Here is a 20,550-nt window from a genome sequence, read left to right on the forward strand (position 1 = left end):
TCTTGGGAAACTGTACGTGTCCAGAATTTAAGCATCCCTTCTAGGTTTTCTAGTTTGTGTGTGTAAAGGTGTTCATGGTAGTTTCTGATGGTTGTTTTTATTTCTGTGGAGTCAGTAGTAACATTCCCTTCATCATTTCTAATTATATTTATTTGGACTTTCTCTCTTTTCTTCTTTATTACTCTAGCTAGTGGCCTAGTTTTATTAATGTTTTCAAACAAACAAACAAACAAACAAACAAACCACTGGATTCTTTGATATTTTGAATGGCTTTTTTGTGGCTTGATTTCCATCTGAGCCACTCTGATTTTTGTTATTTCTTGTCTTCTGCTAGCTGTGGGGTTGATTTGTTTTTGCTTCTCTAATTCTTTCCATTGTGAAGTTAAGTTGTTAATTTGAGATCTTTCCACCTTTTTGATGTGGACATTTAGTGCTATCAGTTTCCTCCTTAACGCTGCCTTAGTTGTGTCCCAGAGGTTCTGGTATGTTGTATCTTTGTTCTCATTATTTTCCAAGAACTTGATTTCTGCCTTAATTTTATCATTTACCCCAAAGTCGTTCAGGAGTATGTTGTTTAATTTTCATGTATTTGCATGCTTTTGAGCAATTTTCATAGTGTGGACTTTTGTTTTGATTGCACTGTGGTTCAAAAGTGTGTTTGGTGTGATTTCATTAGTTTTAAATTTGTAATTTGTTGAGGATTGTTTTATGTCCAATTACATGGTCAATTTTAGGGTATGTGCCATGTAGTGAAGAGAAGAATGTATATTCTGCTGGTTTTGGGTGGAAAGTGCTGTAAAGGTCTATCAGATCCTTTTGGTCCAATGTCAAGTTTACATCCTGAATATGTTTTTTACTTTTCTGACTTGATGATCTGACTAATACTCTCAGTGTAGTGCTGAAGTCTCACACTATTATTGTGTGAGAGTCTATTTCTCTTTGTGGGTCTCTAAGAACTTGCTTTATGAATCTCGGTGCCCCTGTGGTAGTTGCATATATATTTAGGATACCTAGGTCTTCTTGTTGAATTGAACCCTTTACCTTCTTTGTCATTTTTTATCTTTTTTAGTTTTAAATCTGTTTGGTCTAAAACTAGGATTGCAATCCTCGCTTTTTCTGTTTTCCATTTGCTTGGTAGATTTTCCTCCATCTCTTTACTTTGAGCAATGAGTGTCATTACCTGTGAGATTGGTCTCTTGAAGACAGTATACTATTAGGTCTTTTTTTTAAATCCAGCTTGCCACACTGTGCCTTTTAAGCGGGGCATTTAGCCCATTTACATTCAAGGTTAGCCCGAAGCAATTTACAGATTCAATGCTATTTCTATAAAATTACCAATGACGTTCTTCACAGAACTAGAAAAAAAAATTTTTTAAACGCATGTGGCACCGAAGAAGAGCCTGAATAGCCAAGGCAATCCTAAGCAAAATATAGAGACATCATGCTACCTGAATTTAAACTATACTACAAGACTAGAGTAACCAAAAGAGAAGGGTGCTGATACAAAAACAGACATATAGACGAACTGAACAGAATAGAGAGCCCAGAAAGAAGACAAAACATCTATGATCATCTGATCTTTGAAAAAGTTGACAAAAACAATCAATGGGGAAGAGATTCCCTATTCAATAAATGGTGCTGGGATAACTGGCTAGTCATATGCAAAAGATTGAAGCTGGACTCCTTCCTTACACCATATGCAAAAATCAACTCAAGATGTATTAAATATTTAAAGGTAAAACCCAATTCTGTAAAAACCCTAGAAGATAACTTAGGAAATACCATCGCGGACATAGCAATGGACAAAGATTTCATGATAAAGACACCAAAAGCAGTTGCAACAAAAGTGAAAATCAGCAACTGGGAACTAATTATATTTAAGAGTTTCTGCACAGTAAAAGAGACTATCAACAGAGTAAACAGACAACCCACAGAATGGGAGAAAATATTTGCAAACTGTGCATCTGACAAAGGCCTAAAATCCAACATCTATAAGGAATTTTAACAAATTTACAGTAAGAGAACATACAACCCCATTAAGAAGCGGGCAAAGGACACAAACAGACACTTTTCAAAAGAAGACAAGTGGCCAGCACATTTTTTCGTATGAAAAAAAGTTCAACATCACTGACCATTAGAGAAATGCAAGTCAAAACTACAATGAGATATGATCTTACACTAGTCAAAATGGCTATTACTAAAAAGTCAAGAAATGACAGATGCTGGTGAGGTTGCAGAGATAAGGGAACATTTACTCACAGTTAGTGGGAGTGTAAATAAGTTCAACCATTGTGGAAAGCAATATGGCCATTCCTCAAGGAACTAAAAGCAGAACTACCATTCAACCTGGATATTACTGGATATATACTATTACTGGATATATACTCAGAAGAATATAAATCATTGTACCATAGAGACACATGCACACGAATGTTCATAGCAGCCCTATTCACAATAGCAAACACTTGAAATCAACCTAAATGCCTATCCATGACAGGTTGGATAAAAGGATAAAGAAAATGTGGTACATATACAACAAGGAATACTATGCAGTCATAAAAAGAACAAGATAATGTATTTTGTGGGAACACCGATGGAGCTGGAGGCTATTATCCTTAGCAAACTAATGCAGGAAGAAAAAAACAAATACCTCATGTTCTCACTTATAAGTGGGAACCAAATGATAAGACCTTATGAACACAAGGAAGGGAACAACAGACAGTGTCATCTACTTGAAGTGGGAGAGGAAGAGAAGGGAGAGGAGCAGAAAAAACAACTATTGGATACTGGACTTAATACCTAGGTGATGAAATAATATGTACAGCAAAGCCCTGTGACATGTGTTTACGTATGTAACAAACTTTCAAAGGTACCCTCAAACCTAAAATTTAAAACTGAATAAATAAATACAATAATAAAAAATAAAACTACAAAACAAAAGTGTCATTTTACCTTAAATTTCCACACATAGATCTGATTTTGGACTCTATTTCAAATGATTTATCTACATTGTGCATTTCTGAGGTTATTTAAATACATTATTGTGAAAATGTTATTCTCTCAGAATTGAGCCATAATTTCAATGCAGTGTAAATGAAAATCCTAACATGATTTTCAATTGGATATTAATCTGAAATATGAAAGTCTATACACGGCAAAGGTAGTTTTGAAAATAATAAAGAAGTAGGCCCTTCTAACAGAGAACAAAATATACAAATAAAGCTATGGTGTTTAAATAATTTCTAAGCCAATGTGTACACATTATGTTTTATCTCACTTATAAATGAGAACATGCAGTATTTGTCTTTTTTGTCTGACTTGTTTTATTTAAGATAATGGCCCCCAGTTACATCTATATTGATGCAAAAGGTATAGTTTCATTCTTTGTATGGCTGAATAGTATTCCATTGTATATATGTTCCACATTTTCTTTATCTAGTCATCCATTGATGGAGATCCATGGTTTGAAATCTGTTTTTTCTGAAACTAGGATTGCAACTCCTCCTTTTTTCTGCCTTCCATTTGCTTGGTAAATTTTTCTCCCTCCCTTTATTTTGAGCCTGTGAGTGTTATTATTTGTGAGATAGGTCTCTTGAAGACAGCATACCATTAGGTCTTGCTTTTTTTTTTTTTTTTTTTTTTTTTTTTTTTTTTTTTTTTAATTAAATTTACAATTCTTTTTTTTTTTTTTTTTTTTTTTTTTTTTTTTTTTTTTTTTTTTTTTTTTTTTAAATGCAACTTACAACTCTATGCCTTTTAAGTGGGACATTTAGCCTGTTTACATTCAAGGTTAGCCTAGAGCATTTTTTATATTCATAAATAATCCACATCTTTGCTACTGTGAATAGTGCTGAAGAACATATGGACAGAGTGTAGAATGATAGACAGTGGAAACTCAGAAGGCTGACAGGGTAGGAAGAGGGGGAGGCTGAGAAGTTACTTAATGGATATAATATACATTATTTGGGTAACGGATACTCTAAAAGCACTGATTTCAATGCTAAGCAATCTATGCATGTAACAAAATTACACTTGTACTCGATACATTTATGTAAAATAAAAAGAAGTCAGGCTTCAGAGGCCTTTTCTGCATCTCTCAAGATTACATCTACATCTTACTTTGCTGCTACACAGATATTCACATTGCTATGGTCCATTTGATATTCCACTATCTTACTGTGATACTTGCAAATAGTACAATTATTAAATGTGTATACATACTTAGATTTCTAAATTTTATCTTTGGTTCCTTTGATCAGTCTTCCTATTTCTATAACAGGACCAAATGCTTCTTATTGTTTTATTTTATAGTGCATTTTATTTAGACAGATTTGTAAAGCTATACTTAAGTATATTATAAAACCAAAGGGTTGGAAAAGCCTTAGTTAGAGTTCATCTACTTTAACTAAACCAGTTAGTTTTAACTAAAGCATTGAATGTCTCTTATAATATTCCTGAAAAATGATTTCCCAGCCTCTGCTTTTGGGAAACTTATCACCTTAAAATACTATGATCAGACAATTCCATTAGATACTCTTATTTCTATTTAAATGAAATGTACCTCTTTGGATTTTCTATTTTGATTATTACTTTCCTGTCATCACTTTTCTCTTCCAAAGCATTCTCCAAGATTCTTTATAGCTCTTCCTCTTCATTTATATATTATCTCTCTGATGTTTCCAAACAATCAATAATTTTAATTAGTATATGTAGATAGTGGTTTTTAACTTATATCTTTAATCCTAAACTCATTTCCAATATCTAGTTCCACAATTTCAACTACCTTCAACATATAAGTCAATGTTGTGACTTCTTAGGCTCAACACCTGCATCCTCTTCTACCATCTCAAATTCAAGGCAACCCAAAATAAAGTAACACACACACACACACACACACACACACACACAATTCCTCCTTCCCCTTTATATCTTCTCTATTTCTAATTCAAATATTCAAGCACCTGCTATATGCTGGCCATGTACTATTTTAGGTAATAGAAAATATGCCACTGACTAAAAGAGAATAAATTTCTTTTTCTATAAAGAGTAGAGTAAATCTAGGCAGACAAAGTGGGAAAAAAACGAGAGAGAAAACCTGATAGAAGAGTGAGAAAATATAGATAGAGTTACAAAACCTGATCGCATTATATATATTATAATAAATAATATATATTAAAAAATATATATACTAAAGGAATAATACTGTATAATGTTAGGATAAGTACTATGGAAAAAATACACAGAAAATAGGTAAGGTAGAGTAACTGGAGGAAATGTGTTTTATTAGATGGTCAAAGAAAGCTACTCTAATGTCATGAGGTTTGACATACAAGCAAATATTGTTGCATAGCTACTTGTCAGTGACTTAGACTGAAAACTTTGAAATTTTCCTTTTTCTCCTTTAAACACATAGTTAATTATGTGCCAATTTTGGTTAAATTATCTACTGAAATGTTACCTCTGACTTATAATCCTTGTGGACCATTGCAGAAGAATGAGAGGGTTTTCGTTTTTTGGTTTTGCTTTGTTTTGCCTTCTTATGAAAGCAAAAATCTTTAAGTCTCTTAAAGATTAATTGCAATGTGGAATTGGAAATCATATCAATGAACTCTTCCTACTCTTTTAAGTTAAAACGAACTTGTCTATCTTGCACTTTGAATGGGTCGTGTATGCTTTTTAAACATGTTTTGTCATTTCAAAATATCAGATTGATGAGTTATTTAGATCTTCCAAACAGCTGACACACTTCATTGTACACATCAAAATATCACATTTGTTGATGTCACCATCAAGCCCATCAAAAATCTTTAAGTATTGGAAAGCTATCAAGCTCATGGTGTAACAACAATTTCTCCAAAATTCCAACTTTGACTTGAAAGTTCAAAATTTATCATTGACAGCAAATACTGTCTGTTGTTTCCCTTAACATGACAAGTTCAGATAAGTTCACTTCCTCCATCTTTGAGAAAATGGTCTGCCAAATACCTAGGCACAGTAACCACAGTTTCCACCCATTTTTTTTCACATAAAAAATAGTATTTCACAAAAAACCCAAGCTAGTCCCGGCTTGGAACTCAAAGACACCAGTGATTCTCCTTGAAAGAATCATATTACAGCTTGCAGCTGAGTATTTTGTGCAGACTTCCCATTTTGACATACAGAATATTAAAAGGTACTTACATAGGGTCCAAATTTAATAAAATTAATCATTGTTAGTGCTTCATCAAAGATCAAGAACATTCTGAATTAAAAGTGGCATTGTTTTCACTATAAGATATTTACTGTTTCATAAGGGATCAAAGACATTCATAAATAAAATGGGATTATTTTGCTGCAAGATGTGGCAGTAAAAATACAGTAACTCCTAGCACAGTTTGGTGCCAGCCCCTTTATTTGTGCAAAAGCACTAGAAGTTTTACCCACCATTGTTTTTTCAACATCAGGGCAAATGTTGACACAATGAAAAAGGCAAATGATTGTGAAAGCAGTTTTGACCTTGTGAATTCCATGAAAGAATCCTGCTAGAGTAATGCTACTCAGTTACAATTTTTGTGGTTCGCCACTTGCTCAAAAGATTCCAATGATCAAACTTTTAAACTGGAAATTTAAACTTAACATCATCTTACATTATTTGTCACTTTATATGCTTCTTCATGCAAACTGGCTCTAGACAAATGAAGCGGTTCCCATTGCTATTATAAACCTTGGGAGTTCGCAGTTTCTTTCAAATGATTTTGCTGCTTCTTGAGCCTGAAGTGCCTCACCTTTTGCATACTTTATATGCAGACCCTGCCTTGTTTTCAAGATCCAGCTCAAATGGGGCCTATGTAGATATCACAGAACCCTGTGCTAAAAGGAAACAGCACTTTCTGCGTCTCCCATGCCACTTACTCTTTACTCGGCAATAATATATCACATTGCCTGAAGCCTAGCAGGACATCTTCCATACAGTTGGTACTCAGTGAAGAACTCTTTGATAAAACCAGCGTTTGGTTGCACTAAGCCATTTGTTTATGTGTTTTATGGTAGCTAACATACGAGGTTGTTGACTGAACATACGAGGTTAGGGTTAATGTCTGTTCCCTGAATAAATTAGTATTCATTGGGAAGCTTACTGTGGTATAAGGTAATTCAGCTCACAATCTTGATCTCATTAACCAGTCTGTTCTCTTTAACATTCTCAGACTTGTATAAAGATCTACCAACCAACAGCATAAGGATCTTAAAACATTTTGAATTGTGTGAAAAAGTATTGATTTTTAAAAATTATGTCTGAGAGTTTGTTGAGACAAGATTACCACTTAGTTGTTATCATTAACAACCGGTAAGTTGCTCAAATAAAGGAATTGCCCCAACCATTGTCTCTTACTATCTTCCTTCCGGTTTCAAACTTAAGTACTTTTTGAATCATAATGAAGTGGTATAGTATGATATGAAATACACATACCTAAACTAATGTGGATGACTGTTTGAAACAAAAGCAAGCTACATATACTGTCTATAAATTGTATTAGCAACTAAATAAAGCTTGTCTTTGAAGGAATTTCATAAAGCTAGTTTCATTTCACAGAACACCTTGAGAAAATTTTACAATATAAAAACAAAATGAAATTTCAGGTCATTTTTCCATTCATCTGTCTAAATTGGGACACAATCTCACATATTTTGTCTTCAGTGATTATAGGTGTGGAAGAATGAGAAACATGTCTTATCTAGCAGGAGGTAGAATTGGTGCCTATTTTAGTATCCTTAAATCTTTGAGAAATGTGCATCTACTTTCTCAGTAAAATGGTATTTATAATGGACATATTAAAGGACTTATGAATGAAAGTGAAAGCTTTCTATTATTACCAATCAAATCATTATTAATTTCAGGGGTCAATGAAATAAATGTATTCTAGTATAAGCAAGTATTAAGTCCCTACCATGTTAAATCCATCAGCCTATGGGACAGTCCTTCAGGTTCTCACATCTGTTCTGGAGTCAAAATTCAGATGTAGATGCATGCTTCTTTCAATCTCAGTGACTTCACAAACTCTACCAAATAGTGCTTGCTTCATAATGAGCCATCACGCTGATGATATTTCTGCTGAAAACTTCAGCAGCAGAATCCCATACAGTCCAAAGAGATCTGGTCAGTGATGCTCTTGCTACTACCATTTCCACTGCCTGTAGAGTGGATGCTGTGAGGTATACCTAAGGGTCAAGCGTGGTAGGGCATCTGGCTCCAGTCACTACCACCACAGCTGGATCAGATTTCACTGTGTCTGGGAGAGTTTTCCCAGGTATTGGGGAGGGTGGAGGGTGATCAGTTCCTTTCCCTACTCAGTGTTCTATTCAGCCTAACCTACTCCATGCCATTTCCAGTCACTCACATAGCCTCTTCCCTACAATACAAGCTTGTTTCCACGAGAATTTGTTTGGGACCATTTCCCTTCTGCGCTGCTTCACAGACCTGGAGCTTCTGCCTTTTCTTTTTTTTTGAGACAGGGTCTTACTCTGTTGCCCAGGTTGGAGTGCAATGGTCGATCTCGGCTCACTGCAACCTCTGCCTCCCAGGTTCAAATTATTCTCCTGCCTCAGCCTCCCAAGTAGCTGGGATTAGAGGTGCCCACCACCAAGTCTGGCTAATTTTTGTGTTTTTTAGTAGAGATGGGCTTTCACCACATTGGCCAGGCTGGTCTCAAACTCCTGACTTCAGGTGATTGGCCCACCTCGGCCTTCCAAAGTGCTGGGATTACAGACATGAGCCACTGCACCCAACTACTTTTAACATGTCGACCATTTGACTTGGTTCAGAGGCCACACCATGCCTCCTCTCTCTTTCTACCTCGGTGGTAGTTGTGCATCAAGAAACTCATTGATCAAAGTAACAACAGTTCTGCCCCACAGGTCCGATTCACTTTTGACTCATTTTCTGCAGTAGTCTTTAAACATACATTTCAACAGCTTCTCACTCAGAGGGAAGGAAAAGACAAAATTCTGCAGTTCTTAGGTACCTCCCATATAGAAATAGGAAATTCTAGTTTCCTAAAGGCTGCTGACCTATTACAAAATCCATTAATCAATTCTGTCCTGAATTCACTGATATTATATGCAAGAGTTTCCACCTCCACAAACTGTCCCTATTTAATGATTAAATCAAGGAGGTATTATGTGGTAGTACTTTCCCCCCACAGATGTTACAGTTGAAGTCATTTTCTTTGTGTGTCTGTTTTTCCCCCCAAGTTATTTATTTTCATGAGGGGAGAAAAGAGAATCCTTTATGATAATGAAAATATACTTTTTTTAAAATACAACAGCTGCCAGCAATATACTGGTGTAGATGTTCCAAAGAGCAAAGAAAATACATGCATTCTATAATAAACTTTTATTTGCCTGTTCAAGAAATTCTAAAGAAAATACTCCAATTCTATTCAACATTATGGCTTAAGGAGTTGAAATTTTCCACGATAAAATATAATTTGTCTGGCCCAAACCTTGACTATTTATAAATAGTATACCATGGCATGTCCCTTCAAGTTTTGACATGTCATGGTATACTTTTAATGAGTCCACTTTGTTTTCTTTATTTATAAAGGATGGAAATTTTTAAAGTCCATATATATCAATAATGAATGCTCCCCTCTCTTTGAATTAAATGCTTAATTCAAATTAATGTAAGAAATTGGTGAATCACTAAATGATGAAATGTGTATCAAAATCTTCACGAAAACATAAATTTCCACTTCCTCTCCACTTTCATAGATATTTTCTAATTGGGTGTAAGTGCACAGAAATAAATGCTATCTACATGCAACTCTGGAGAGATTCAAAACACAACAGAAGTAAAATTAACATGCCTAAATCCTTGAGCAATCTGTATATAATTAAGAGATTTCTGACATTTATTCTTACACTAAGTTTAAGTCATTTTTCTGGCTGTGCACGGTGGCTGATGCCTGTAATCCCAGCACTTTGGGAGGCCAAGGCAGGCAGATCATGAGATCAGAAGTTTGAGAGCAGCATGGCCAATATAGTAAAACCCTGTCTCTATGAAAAATATAAAAATTAGCAGGGTGTGGTGGCATGTGCCTGTAGTCCCAGCTACTCGGGGAGACTGAGGCAGAAGAATCACTTGAACCCAGGAGGCAGAGGCTGCAGTGAGCAGAGATCACGCCACTGCACTCCAGCCTGGGTGACAGAGTGAGACCCCGTCACATAAAAAAAAAAAAAAAAAGCCAATTTCTAACAAGTGACAATTTCAGTTTTTGTTGAGAAAGTCCTGAATAATTTGAAAGTAAGGAGAAACCAGACAGAATGAAATCAAAATGAAAATTACCAAATTAATCCAGTAGCTACCCATCCCAAGGAAATAATGTATATGCATGTCCCTTCGAGTTTCTTTAATAAGCCCACTTTGTTTTCTCATATTATTTGGTGGGAGTTCCACATGAATAGATTCCACAGACATTTATGAAATGGAATTGGGCAATGAATAGCTCCATCCATAGAGTTACTATAAGATGACACTGTTTGGTCTTCTCATCCTATGTGACTATAAAGTAATTTGTATTTCTTTTCTTTGAATGCCCTTTTTAGACTATTCATAGTTTTATTATGTTTTGCCTAGTTGGGTACACAATGAATGATCTCATTTTTGAATGGCAAGATGAGGCACCTGTACAAGTGGCAGAAGGACTCACTTTGCCCCAGTTTCTGTTGAAAGAAGAAAAAGACTTACGATACTGCACTAAACATTACAATACAGGTAGGGGTTGAGTAGTGTTCTTTACACTGACTACTTGTGGTTTTATGATATCCAGATGTTTCTTCATTATAATGCTAAGTTATTTAACTCTTCTTAGATCATTGTTTTGCATAGGCATATAGCAGAAAATTGATGCATTTGAAACTTATCAATACTTTGATTAATTACATATTGTTAAATAATTGGTCTGTATGAGACCAAAGTAATGCTTGGTGTTCAATTATCTTTAAATAATTTTCAATGAAAAGCTCATGATTACATAGTAATAATGTTGGGCAGTAAACACTGTTTCTGCTAAAAAAAAAAAAAAAAAAAAAAGAAAACTTTGTTTGCCTAACTTCTCCCTTTGTCATATTTTCATGCATTTCACTGTTATTTTTACCTAAGCACCTACTATTCACACTAAGACAGTTGAAATAAATATCAGATATAGTTATCAACACTAAGAATTTAGAGACTTAATGTGGTATCTGCACATCGGCAAATTCTCTTCAGTTGCTTTAACTAACATGGGCTATTTCCATAAAAAATACTCTAACTATACAGTTAGAATGTATGCATGCGGTTAGAAAGTAATGGAATTCTCTGAATTCCATTAAATGGCCCATGATTGAGGCATCACTCCATTGTGGTGACTACATGACCTCACACTGGCATCAGCTGCTGTTCTTACCATTTCATTACAGTAACTATGATTCATCGTGGACTCAGCATTTTTCAGAACTGTGCTCTGACCTTTCACTATACAAAGTCCCTACTCTCTCTTATCTCCTTAGCAAATTCACAATATCTGATCAAAAAGTCACTACTGTTTTCCTTTTCACTCAGAGATGAAGCTGATATCTAACTTATTAGGGAGTTCAAGTTTAACATGTCCACACAAAGATAAAGAGCAGGCAAGTCAATAGCACCGTACTTGCTCAGTTCCCTTAGACAGATGTTAAAACTCCCCTAGAGTTGACTTACGGAGGTATATTAGTTTCCTCCGGCTGCCCTAACAACCTATCACAAAGAGTGACTTAACAGAAATGTGTTCTCTCACAGTTCTGGAGGCTAGGAATCCAAAATTCAAGGTGTCAGCAGGGCCATGCTTTCCCTCAAAGCTTTAGGGAAGAGTTTTTCCCTGTCTCTTCCTCACTACCTATTTCTGGAAAACCTTGTTTCTCAGCTTGCAGATGCATCATTTCAGTCTCTGCCTCCAGAGTCACATGGGATTCCCCCATGTGTCTATGTTTCAGTGTCCAAATTTCCCTCTTTCTATAAGGACAGCAGTAATGTTGGATTTGGGACCCCCTCTTATCCAAGACAATTTCATTTTAATTTGATTGTATCTGCAAATACTTTATTTTCAAGTCAGTTCACATTCACAGATTCTGGGTGGACATGAATCTTAGGGAGATACCATGTAACTCAGAACAAGAGGTGAAGGTGTAAGCATCAATTAGGAATGAAGTTTTATGACAGAGGGACTCGAGACACTTCCTTAGTGTAAAGTAAGTTTGCATACTCCCTTGAGTTATCAAATGAGCTATTACAGCTTAAAAGAAAATAACTTACATTTATGAATGCTTACTGTAAGCAAGGAATGGGACATCTTAGGAGATATCGTAGAGACCTTACAACTTTACATTCTAGAAGCATTGTACTGTCCAGAAACAGAATAACGTGCCCAAATTATGTAGAGAATAAAAGCATCTCATAGAGTCCTCATTCAAGTATGTGGTTAATTTGCTTCAGATTCCAGACTCCATTTCATATTTGCTTTTACAATGCACAGGAATCTTCTTTTGCTTTCCAATAATAGGCCTAGATTCCACATATGCCTTTTATGTTACTTGTGAAAATACAACAAACAACAATACTAGGTTACCTAAGACCAAATTTATAAAATTCCCTTTCCTCCCATAAAATGAAATACACTTAAGTTAAAAATGTTTTCATATACAAATTAATTGCACAAAATTAGAGGATATATTCAGTTGTATTTTCACTATGCCAGAGTATTTATTAGTTATATGCTACAGCATCCTATTATCTGTCTCCTGCTAATAATTTCTCCAAAATCTTTTATCTCTCTTCCCCTTGCTCCGTAGTAACCTGCCACAATGACTTGCTTGCTTATATACTCCAAACTCATCTCTGTCTGTCTCAGGGCCTTTGCTCTTGCTCTTCCTTCTGCATGTAAAGTTCTTCCCAAAATTGTTCCAGGTCTAATACTCCCAATTCCTTCAGGGTTATTCAAATGCCAACTCTTGAAACATCCATATGTCACAATAAGTGTTAAACGCCCAAATTCTGCTTTCACCATCTGAAATTGTATCATTCAATTTTATGTTTACTTATTTATTGCATATTTCTTTCACTGTCTTAAGTTTGTATTCTATTGATTCTGTTGATCACTATATTTCTGGGGTCTGCTGCCATGCATAAGTGATGGGTTTTTTTGTCCAACTTGTTCTTTTATCTCTTCAGATCCACATACACTGAGTATATTTATTTATATACAAGCAATGGTGCATATTTGTGTTCATGTGTGTAGCCCTTTATTTTCTTTCCCAGCAATATTGTAAAAACATTTTTTAATTTTTATAGATACATAATAGCTGTACATGTTTTTGGAGGTACATGTGATATTTTAATACAAACATGAAATCTGTAATGATCAAGTCTGGGTAACTGGAATATCTATCACCTCATATATTTATCAATTATTTGTGTTGGGAACATTCCAAATCTTTTCTTCTTTCTATTTTGAAATGTACGATAAATTATTGTTAACTGTAGTTATCCTCATTATGCTATTGAACACTAGAACTTATTCATTCTGAGTGTATTTTTAAACCCACTCACCAACCTCTTCACCTGCCTTCTTCTCAGCCTCTCAAAACCACTATTCTCTTTACTACAACCATGAAGTCAATTATTTTAGCTCCCACATATGCATGAGAACATGGGATATTGTCTTTCTATGCCTGGCTTATCATCTAGTTCTATCCATGTTGCTGCAAATGATAGAATGCCATCCTTTTTTGTTTGAATAATATTTCATTGTGTATATATACTACATTTTCTTCATCCCTTCTTCCACTGAGGGACATTTGGGTTGGTTCCCTATCTTAGCTATTGTGAATAGGGCTTCAACAAACATGCAATGAACAGGTATCTCTTCAATACACTGATTTTCTTTCTTTTGGATATATTCCCAGTATTGCGTATGGTACCTTTATTTTTACTTTTTAAAGGAACTCCTATACTCTTTTCTCTGGTAGCTGGACTAATCTATATTCCCACCAATGCTGTACAAGTACTCCCCTTTCTCTGCTTCCTCGTCAACATTTGTTGTTTTCTGTCTTTTTGATACTTTTTGATAGTAGTTATTTTATTGGAGCGAGAGAACATATTGTTGTTGTTGTTGTTGTTGTTGTTGTTGTTGTTGTTGTTGTTTTCGTGAGGGAGTCTCCCTCTGTCGCCCCAGGCTAGAGTGCAGTGGCGCCATCTCGGCTCACTGCAAGCTCCGCCTCCCGAGTTCACGCCATTCTCCTGCCTCAGTCTCCCGAGTAGCTGGGACTACAGGCGCCCGTCACCACGCCTGGCTAATTTTTTTGTATTTTTAGTAGAGACAGGGTTTCACCGTGTTAGCCAGGGTAGTCTCCATCTCCTGACCTCGTGATCCGCTCGCCTCGGCCTCCCAAAGTGCTGGGATTGTACTTATTGTAGTTTTGATTTGCATTTTTCTGATGATTAGTGATTCTGAACTTTGAAAACATTCTTTTAAATAAAACACAATGGAGCTTATTTTTTTCCTTAAGAATCACCCGAAATTTAGAAAACTTAAACAAAAGTATCTGAATGGTTAGTATTTGTTACAAATTATGCTACGAGATTACTTAGTGAGTTATTTAACTGATATTATCAATGTATTTCAGTTATTCTTGTTTTATTCCATTTCATTATTTTCATAGAAAATTTAAATCTTTATATTTAATAGCACTTTAAAATCTAAAGTATTTTCATATGTTTCAGGAATCTTTAGGCATTTTGTATATATTTGACAAATTGATAAAAGGATCGTGTATGGTTTGCACATATGTTTCTGATTACTATTCGCCTAAGAGTGGAACCTACATTTCCCAGACTTTATGAACTTTTGTTGAGACTTAAGCTCTGGAAACACATGCATGGGTTCATCCAGATATAGTGCCCTTGCCTCACCTGTGCAATCACGCATGGCCCAAGTCCCTCGCACTGAGTCCTACCTAGCAATAGGACAGCAATTGCTCTTTAACATCTTTCTTTCATGATAACTAACAGAATGTTACTTAAAGAGCAGAATAACCTTCTGACCTCATCCTTCCTAAAATAATTCGAATAAAAACAATTAAACCAAGAATGTGGTGATTTAGAAGAACAATTTTTATAAAGGAGAGATAACATAGAGTAGTATAAATCAGTATCAATAGAGTAGGGAGTAGAACAGGACACAAACAAAAAATATCAACTTAATGTTTATTAAACCATCCTTGACTCCTCCACGTATTGCTCACCAAAATAGAGGTAAATAATAGAGACACAAAAGCATACGTATCTACTACAAATGGATCCCACTTGTTTTTAGTAAGTGTGCTTTTATTTTCAAAAGTATTAATGGGAAAAAACATATATTTTCCTACTTGTTTGCTTTATTAGTCAAGGAATCATTCGTATTCAATTGTATTTATCCTCTAGCACTTACTTTAAAGAAAATGGAAAGGCTTCCGGAACAAATAGCACCTGGCTTTAAAGAAGCACTCAAAGCATCAGCAACAGTCAATGAGTAAAGAAGATCTTTACATAACAAGTGTCTGTTTCTCCTGTCTGCCTCAGAAGCAATTGTCGTAATCAAGTGAAATAATGAATATTTGGATATTTTGACAAGTGTAAAGCACTTTTCAAGTCGGAAGTAATAAGTTTACTACTATTCCCTACAAGAGTACACTCTCTTACTACATTGCTTCTTGATGCTAACAGTGAAAAATATTTTTTCAGGAATCAATATGAGTCTCTTTTCATTATCATGGAAAGTTTTATGACAGAAGCCTTATCAAAATTAAATTGTGAGGCCAGGATCAGTGGCTCACACATGTAATCCCAATACTTTGGGAGGCTGAGGTGGGCAGATTACCTGAGGTCAGGAATTCAACACCAGCCTAACATGGTGAAACCACATCTCCAAAAAAAAAAAAAAAAAAAAAAAAAAAAAAAAAAAAAAAAAAAAAAATTAGCCGGGTTTGGTGGTGCATGCCGTAATCCCAGCTACTGGGGAGACTGAGGCAGGAGAAAGTCTTGAACCCAGGGGGCGCAGGCTACAGTGAGCTGAGATCAGGCCACTTCACTCCAGCCTGGGGGACAGAGTGAGACCCTGTCTCCAAAAAAAAAAAAAAAGAAAAGAGAAGAAATTGTGATATTTGATGCCATAATAAAGACCTATTTGTACTAATTGCTGCATTTACCTTACAATCAATTAGGAAAGTTTACGTGTATAGAAGTGCGATTCCATCTGGAGCGACAAATGGGATACTATCTGATCCAGATGTACATTCCCAGTCTCCTGATCGTTATTCTATCCTGGGTTTCGTTCTGGATCAACATGGATGCGGCACCGGCCAGGGTAGCTCTGGGGATAACCACTGTGCTGACGATGACGACACAGAGTTCAGGATCTCGAGCTTCCTTGCCAAAGGTAAGTGCACCGAATGAGCATACACATCTTTGCACACACACTTATAATCTTGCAAACATATCATTGTCAGCTTTGGTCAGATATTTTTCAATGGCATTTCAATGGCGTTACTGGTTTTCAAAGTAATGTATAACCAAAGCAGAAAACACGTAAAACAGAAATAAATGAAAAAAATTCTGCAAACCAGTGATATCCACTATTCACATTTTGTGTTATTATTCCCAATTATTTAAATATCATAATACTCTTATACACTATGGAATTATTTGTATCAATAGGTTTTAAAATATTTAGAAATATATTAAACATTTAAGTTGAATCTACATGGTAGTTTTAAATGGTGGCATAGTACTCCACTGTATGGATATGCCATAATTTACTTAGTCACTCTCAGGACTGATATTATAATAAATATTTATATAATAAATGTTATATTTATGAGTATCTATGTATATATGTGTGTGTGTGCCTGTGTCTATACATATCACACATATCATCTATATTTATATACACACATATTTTATGTAAATATACATATATATCTATATTTAGACACAAACACATACACACACACATAGCTTTACACATATTTTTGTTATGTTCTTAGCATATATTCTTATAAACAGAATTGCTGCAATGATAGCTGTATGCATTCATATATATTGCCAAATTTATTTCCAGAAGACATACGCCAATTATACTACAAGTATTTTATCAGAGTGTCCATAGTGCTGCATCCTGAGCCAAATATGATATATATTATTTTTGTGTTTTTATTCCTCCCTTTTGCTTTTAAGTAACCATAAGTCAATAGGAAGGAGACCTTATCTAATTCCACAATTTTCATCCGTGCTGAGCTGCCAGAATTAAAATAAAATTGTTCCTTCTGTGAGGTTCGTAAAAGACCCAATATTGCTTTGCATAAGATATACTGAAATAAAACTCTTTTCATTTATTTAGCTGCATAGAAATGGAAAATTATTTTCTTCCCCTAAAATGACGTCTAAGAAGAAGTTTCTGTCATCTAAATTAAGTAATTCTGCATAGCTTCCAAAAAGCTCTACTATTGCTTCCATTGAAATGAAGTACTTCTGTGCAATGAAATCACATTAACTTTTTTTGTGTGCATTTGATGCTATCTTCTTGCCACACCAAGTAAATTATAAATCTATTGTCATGGCTCCCTTAGTCCTTTCTACTAATTCATTCGGTGATTCAATTTATTAGATTGAAATGCCTATATAAATAAAAATTGAAAATAGGATTTAATCATTAAAATATGATATTAACACGCTCTGCCTCACTAAAATTTAATGGTTGTCTTTCAAAATAATGTCTACTTTTATTAACAAGTAATTGTATTTTCAAAATTGTTCGCATCAACTAGTGTTTTCTAAAATATTGTTTATGTGAAAATTATAAATCTGTTTATAAATGTAAACTAATAAGACTCCATACTTATTTACATAAGGATAAATGTTGCAAGAGTAATATCTGGTAATAGTGGAAATTTCATGGTTAATTTGTAAAGGAAATCGCCAGTTACTCACTGATCTTTATGAGCTAAACAGAAATGAAAGCTCATTTGTCTGTATGCTGTCAGTCAGAAAAAAGAGAATCTGTGGCTTCTACAAGAAAGGACAGAAAGACGCTTTTATACAGAGAGTAAGCTAGAATTGGGGCTGTATGGAAATGTGAGTAGAGGATGCAGAGATAAAGCAAGCAATAAATTAAAAACACGGAATTGAGGTACAACTTAAAAAAAAGAAGAATGACTACGACTGCTTCATATTTTTTTCTCAAGAAATAGGAGACATTTTTAAAAGGCTTTAATTTCCACAAGACCTTAGAGAAGAAATAAATTTTCAGCCATGAGTTCAACTATACACATACATGTGTACAAAACCTCTCCATCTATCTGATCATAGAGACAATGACATCTAAAAACGTGATGACAGTTGTGACTCTGACCCACAAAAAGAGTTGATTGAGAAAGTGATACCTTAAAAGAAGTTGACTGTATCATCTCAAAATTCAGGATAAGTCAGGAATAAAAGGTTTAGCATAATGAATTACTTACATTCAATTTTAGCAGGGCAGACCCCAAGGAGCCAGGATAAACAAAGAGAATTAATCTATTGGATGAGACCATTCGAAAGAGTAGAAAATCTCTTTAAAAATACAATTCTGATTCTGTGACTTTATTGAGCCAGAGAGACAGGAGGTGAGGGCTTTACAACTTGCATTTAGAAACACATGTATAAGACCATGCTCTCAGTCTCACAAGATCTTCTGCTCTCAGTCTCACAAAAGAACCCACAGAAGTCTGAAAGTCTTGTCACTAAAACACCCAGAATTTACCTACTGACAGTTTTTAGGAAGTACGAAAACAAAGTTACATTCAGGAAAATTGACTATCAAACATCGGAGAGTGAAACAATAAATCATTAATTTGTGATCTTTGCCTAGTGTTTTGTCTAGGCTCTGGGTCAATGCATCTCCTGTAAGATAAGAACGAGCTTAGAAATTGCTTAAGTAAGACTCAGAGAATGAAATCTCAAAGAGTGTACTTTAGCCAGCTTCTAGAGAACTACAGAGCTAATATTCCTCTCTGATATTTTCTATTGCATCAGCCTCTACAATGTCATGATAAATCAAGCATGTAGTCTCTCAAAACAAGAACACGCCTGTGACTGATTCCATGAAACTTGAACTCTTTCACATTTTTGCAGTGTCTGAATCAGGTGACCATAAGAAGGTGATATACACATTCTATTCCAAGCAAATTTTCAAGGTTGTGTAACTTTAGGAGCGCTTTCTTACACCATGTGCTTGGGGCAGAGTGAGAAAAGATGGCAATGACCATGGCGCCTATCAAGGAAGCCTTCATAGGACTTCATAAGGATTGAGTTTAATTTGGGTGCAGCAATGGGCCACTGATGAATTTTAATAAGGGGAGCAATTACACTGACTTCTGTTTGAAGACCAGATGGAAGAGGTAGAGTGGGAGCAAGGAGTCCACCAAGCAAGCTGTTGTGGTCCACAGCAGATGATGGTCTGGCAAGATTGGTAACAACAGAGATAGAGAGTAGCAGATGGCTTTAGAAAGAAGTAAATGTTTTTGAAAAAATATATTTGGAGGTAAAACAGACAGGATTTGCTTATGAATTGAACACGGAAGATTCAGGGAAATGCAGGAGTGGCATTCAAGTAAGTAACTAGGCAAGTAGAGATGATAGTTACTAATAGGCAAGGTTGGGGGAAAGGTTAATTGTGGGTTCTTTTCTAAAACATGTTAACGTGGACACATTTACAAGATAATCACAAGGAATTGTCAAAAACTAAGAACTTCCAAAGTTCTGACCAACAACACCCAGCTCTCAGACTTTAGGGAATAAACTACAAATGAATTGAGAAGTGGACTAGAGGTGATTTTTCTAGTGGAAGAAAGCCTGGAAAGACAGGGAAAGAAGATGTATTTGTGCTTGGCCCTCTTCCTACAGCTGAATATCTTCTCTCTCTGTTCCTCCCCCAGGGCTATCCCTACCCATACACAGAATATATTAGACAGTTTGGTTAAAGGCAAGAACCACTCACCCCAAAACTTTACTCCTGAATTCTTTGAGACCTCAGCATTCTGTAATCTTTTTTTTAGATATGGAAAGCTAGTCCTTCTTAGGAGGATTCATTTCATCAGAGGTGAAAGAGGGGGTCGTAATAATATTTCAATTATTTTTTAGTATAAATGTAATTTCAATATTCAGTTAAGACCTTGGCAGTGAAGAAATTAAGTACGGGGATGGGTAAGAATAGAGAAAATCAGTAGAAGAGACAAACCATAATTTTAATTTGTAAACACTGAGTACTAGAAGGAATCCACATTAGGGAACTTTGGAGAAATCTTGGCTATACAGCAATATTATATACACCTTACCCTTTCTTTTATGATTTCAACAATCAATTAATTCCTGTTAGAGATCTACCCTCATCATTTTTTTTTTTTTCATCCTGTTTTGTAGAGACTGGCTAAGGACCAGGTCTGGTGCATGCTTTATGTTTCATATCATCTGCAGAAGTACAC

The 20,550-nt window shown here is 35.2% G+C and overlaps 1 protein-coding gene across 3 annotated transcripts in view; it reads left to right on the top strand.

Annotated features, from left to right (window-relative positions):
* GLRA3 (glycine receptor alpha 3) overlaps window positions 1–20,550 on the top strand; it is a 172,585-nt gene that overhangs the window by 122,941 nt on the left and 29,094 nt on the right. For all 3 annotated transcript variants that reach the window (XM_017879147.1, XM_017879148.1, XM_017879149.1), the window contains 2 exons: window positions 10,613–10,750; window positions 16,255–16,469. In XM_017879147.1, coding sequence (XP_017734636.1) covers window positions 10,613–10,750; window positions 16,255–16,469 — 353 coding nt within the window. The remainder of the gene's footprint in view (window positions 1–10,612; window positions 10,751–16,254; window positions 16,470–20,550) is intronic.

The sequence above is a fragment of the Rhinopithecus bieti genome, unplaced genomic scaffold, assembly GCF_001698545.2.
Source record: "Rhinopithecus bieti isolate Rb0 unplaced genomic scaffold, ASM169854v2 scaffold_9996, whole genome shotgun sequence".
NCBI classification, from domain to species: Eukaryota; Metazoa; Chordata; class Mammalia; order Primates; family Cercopithecidae; genus Rhinopithecus; species Rhinopithecus bieti.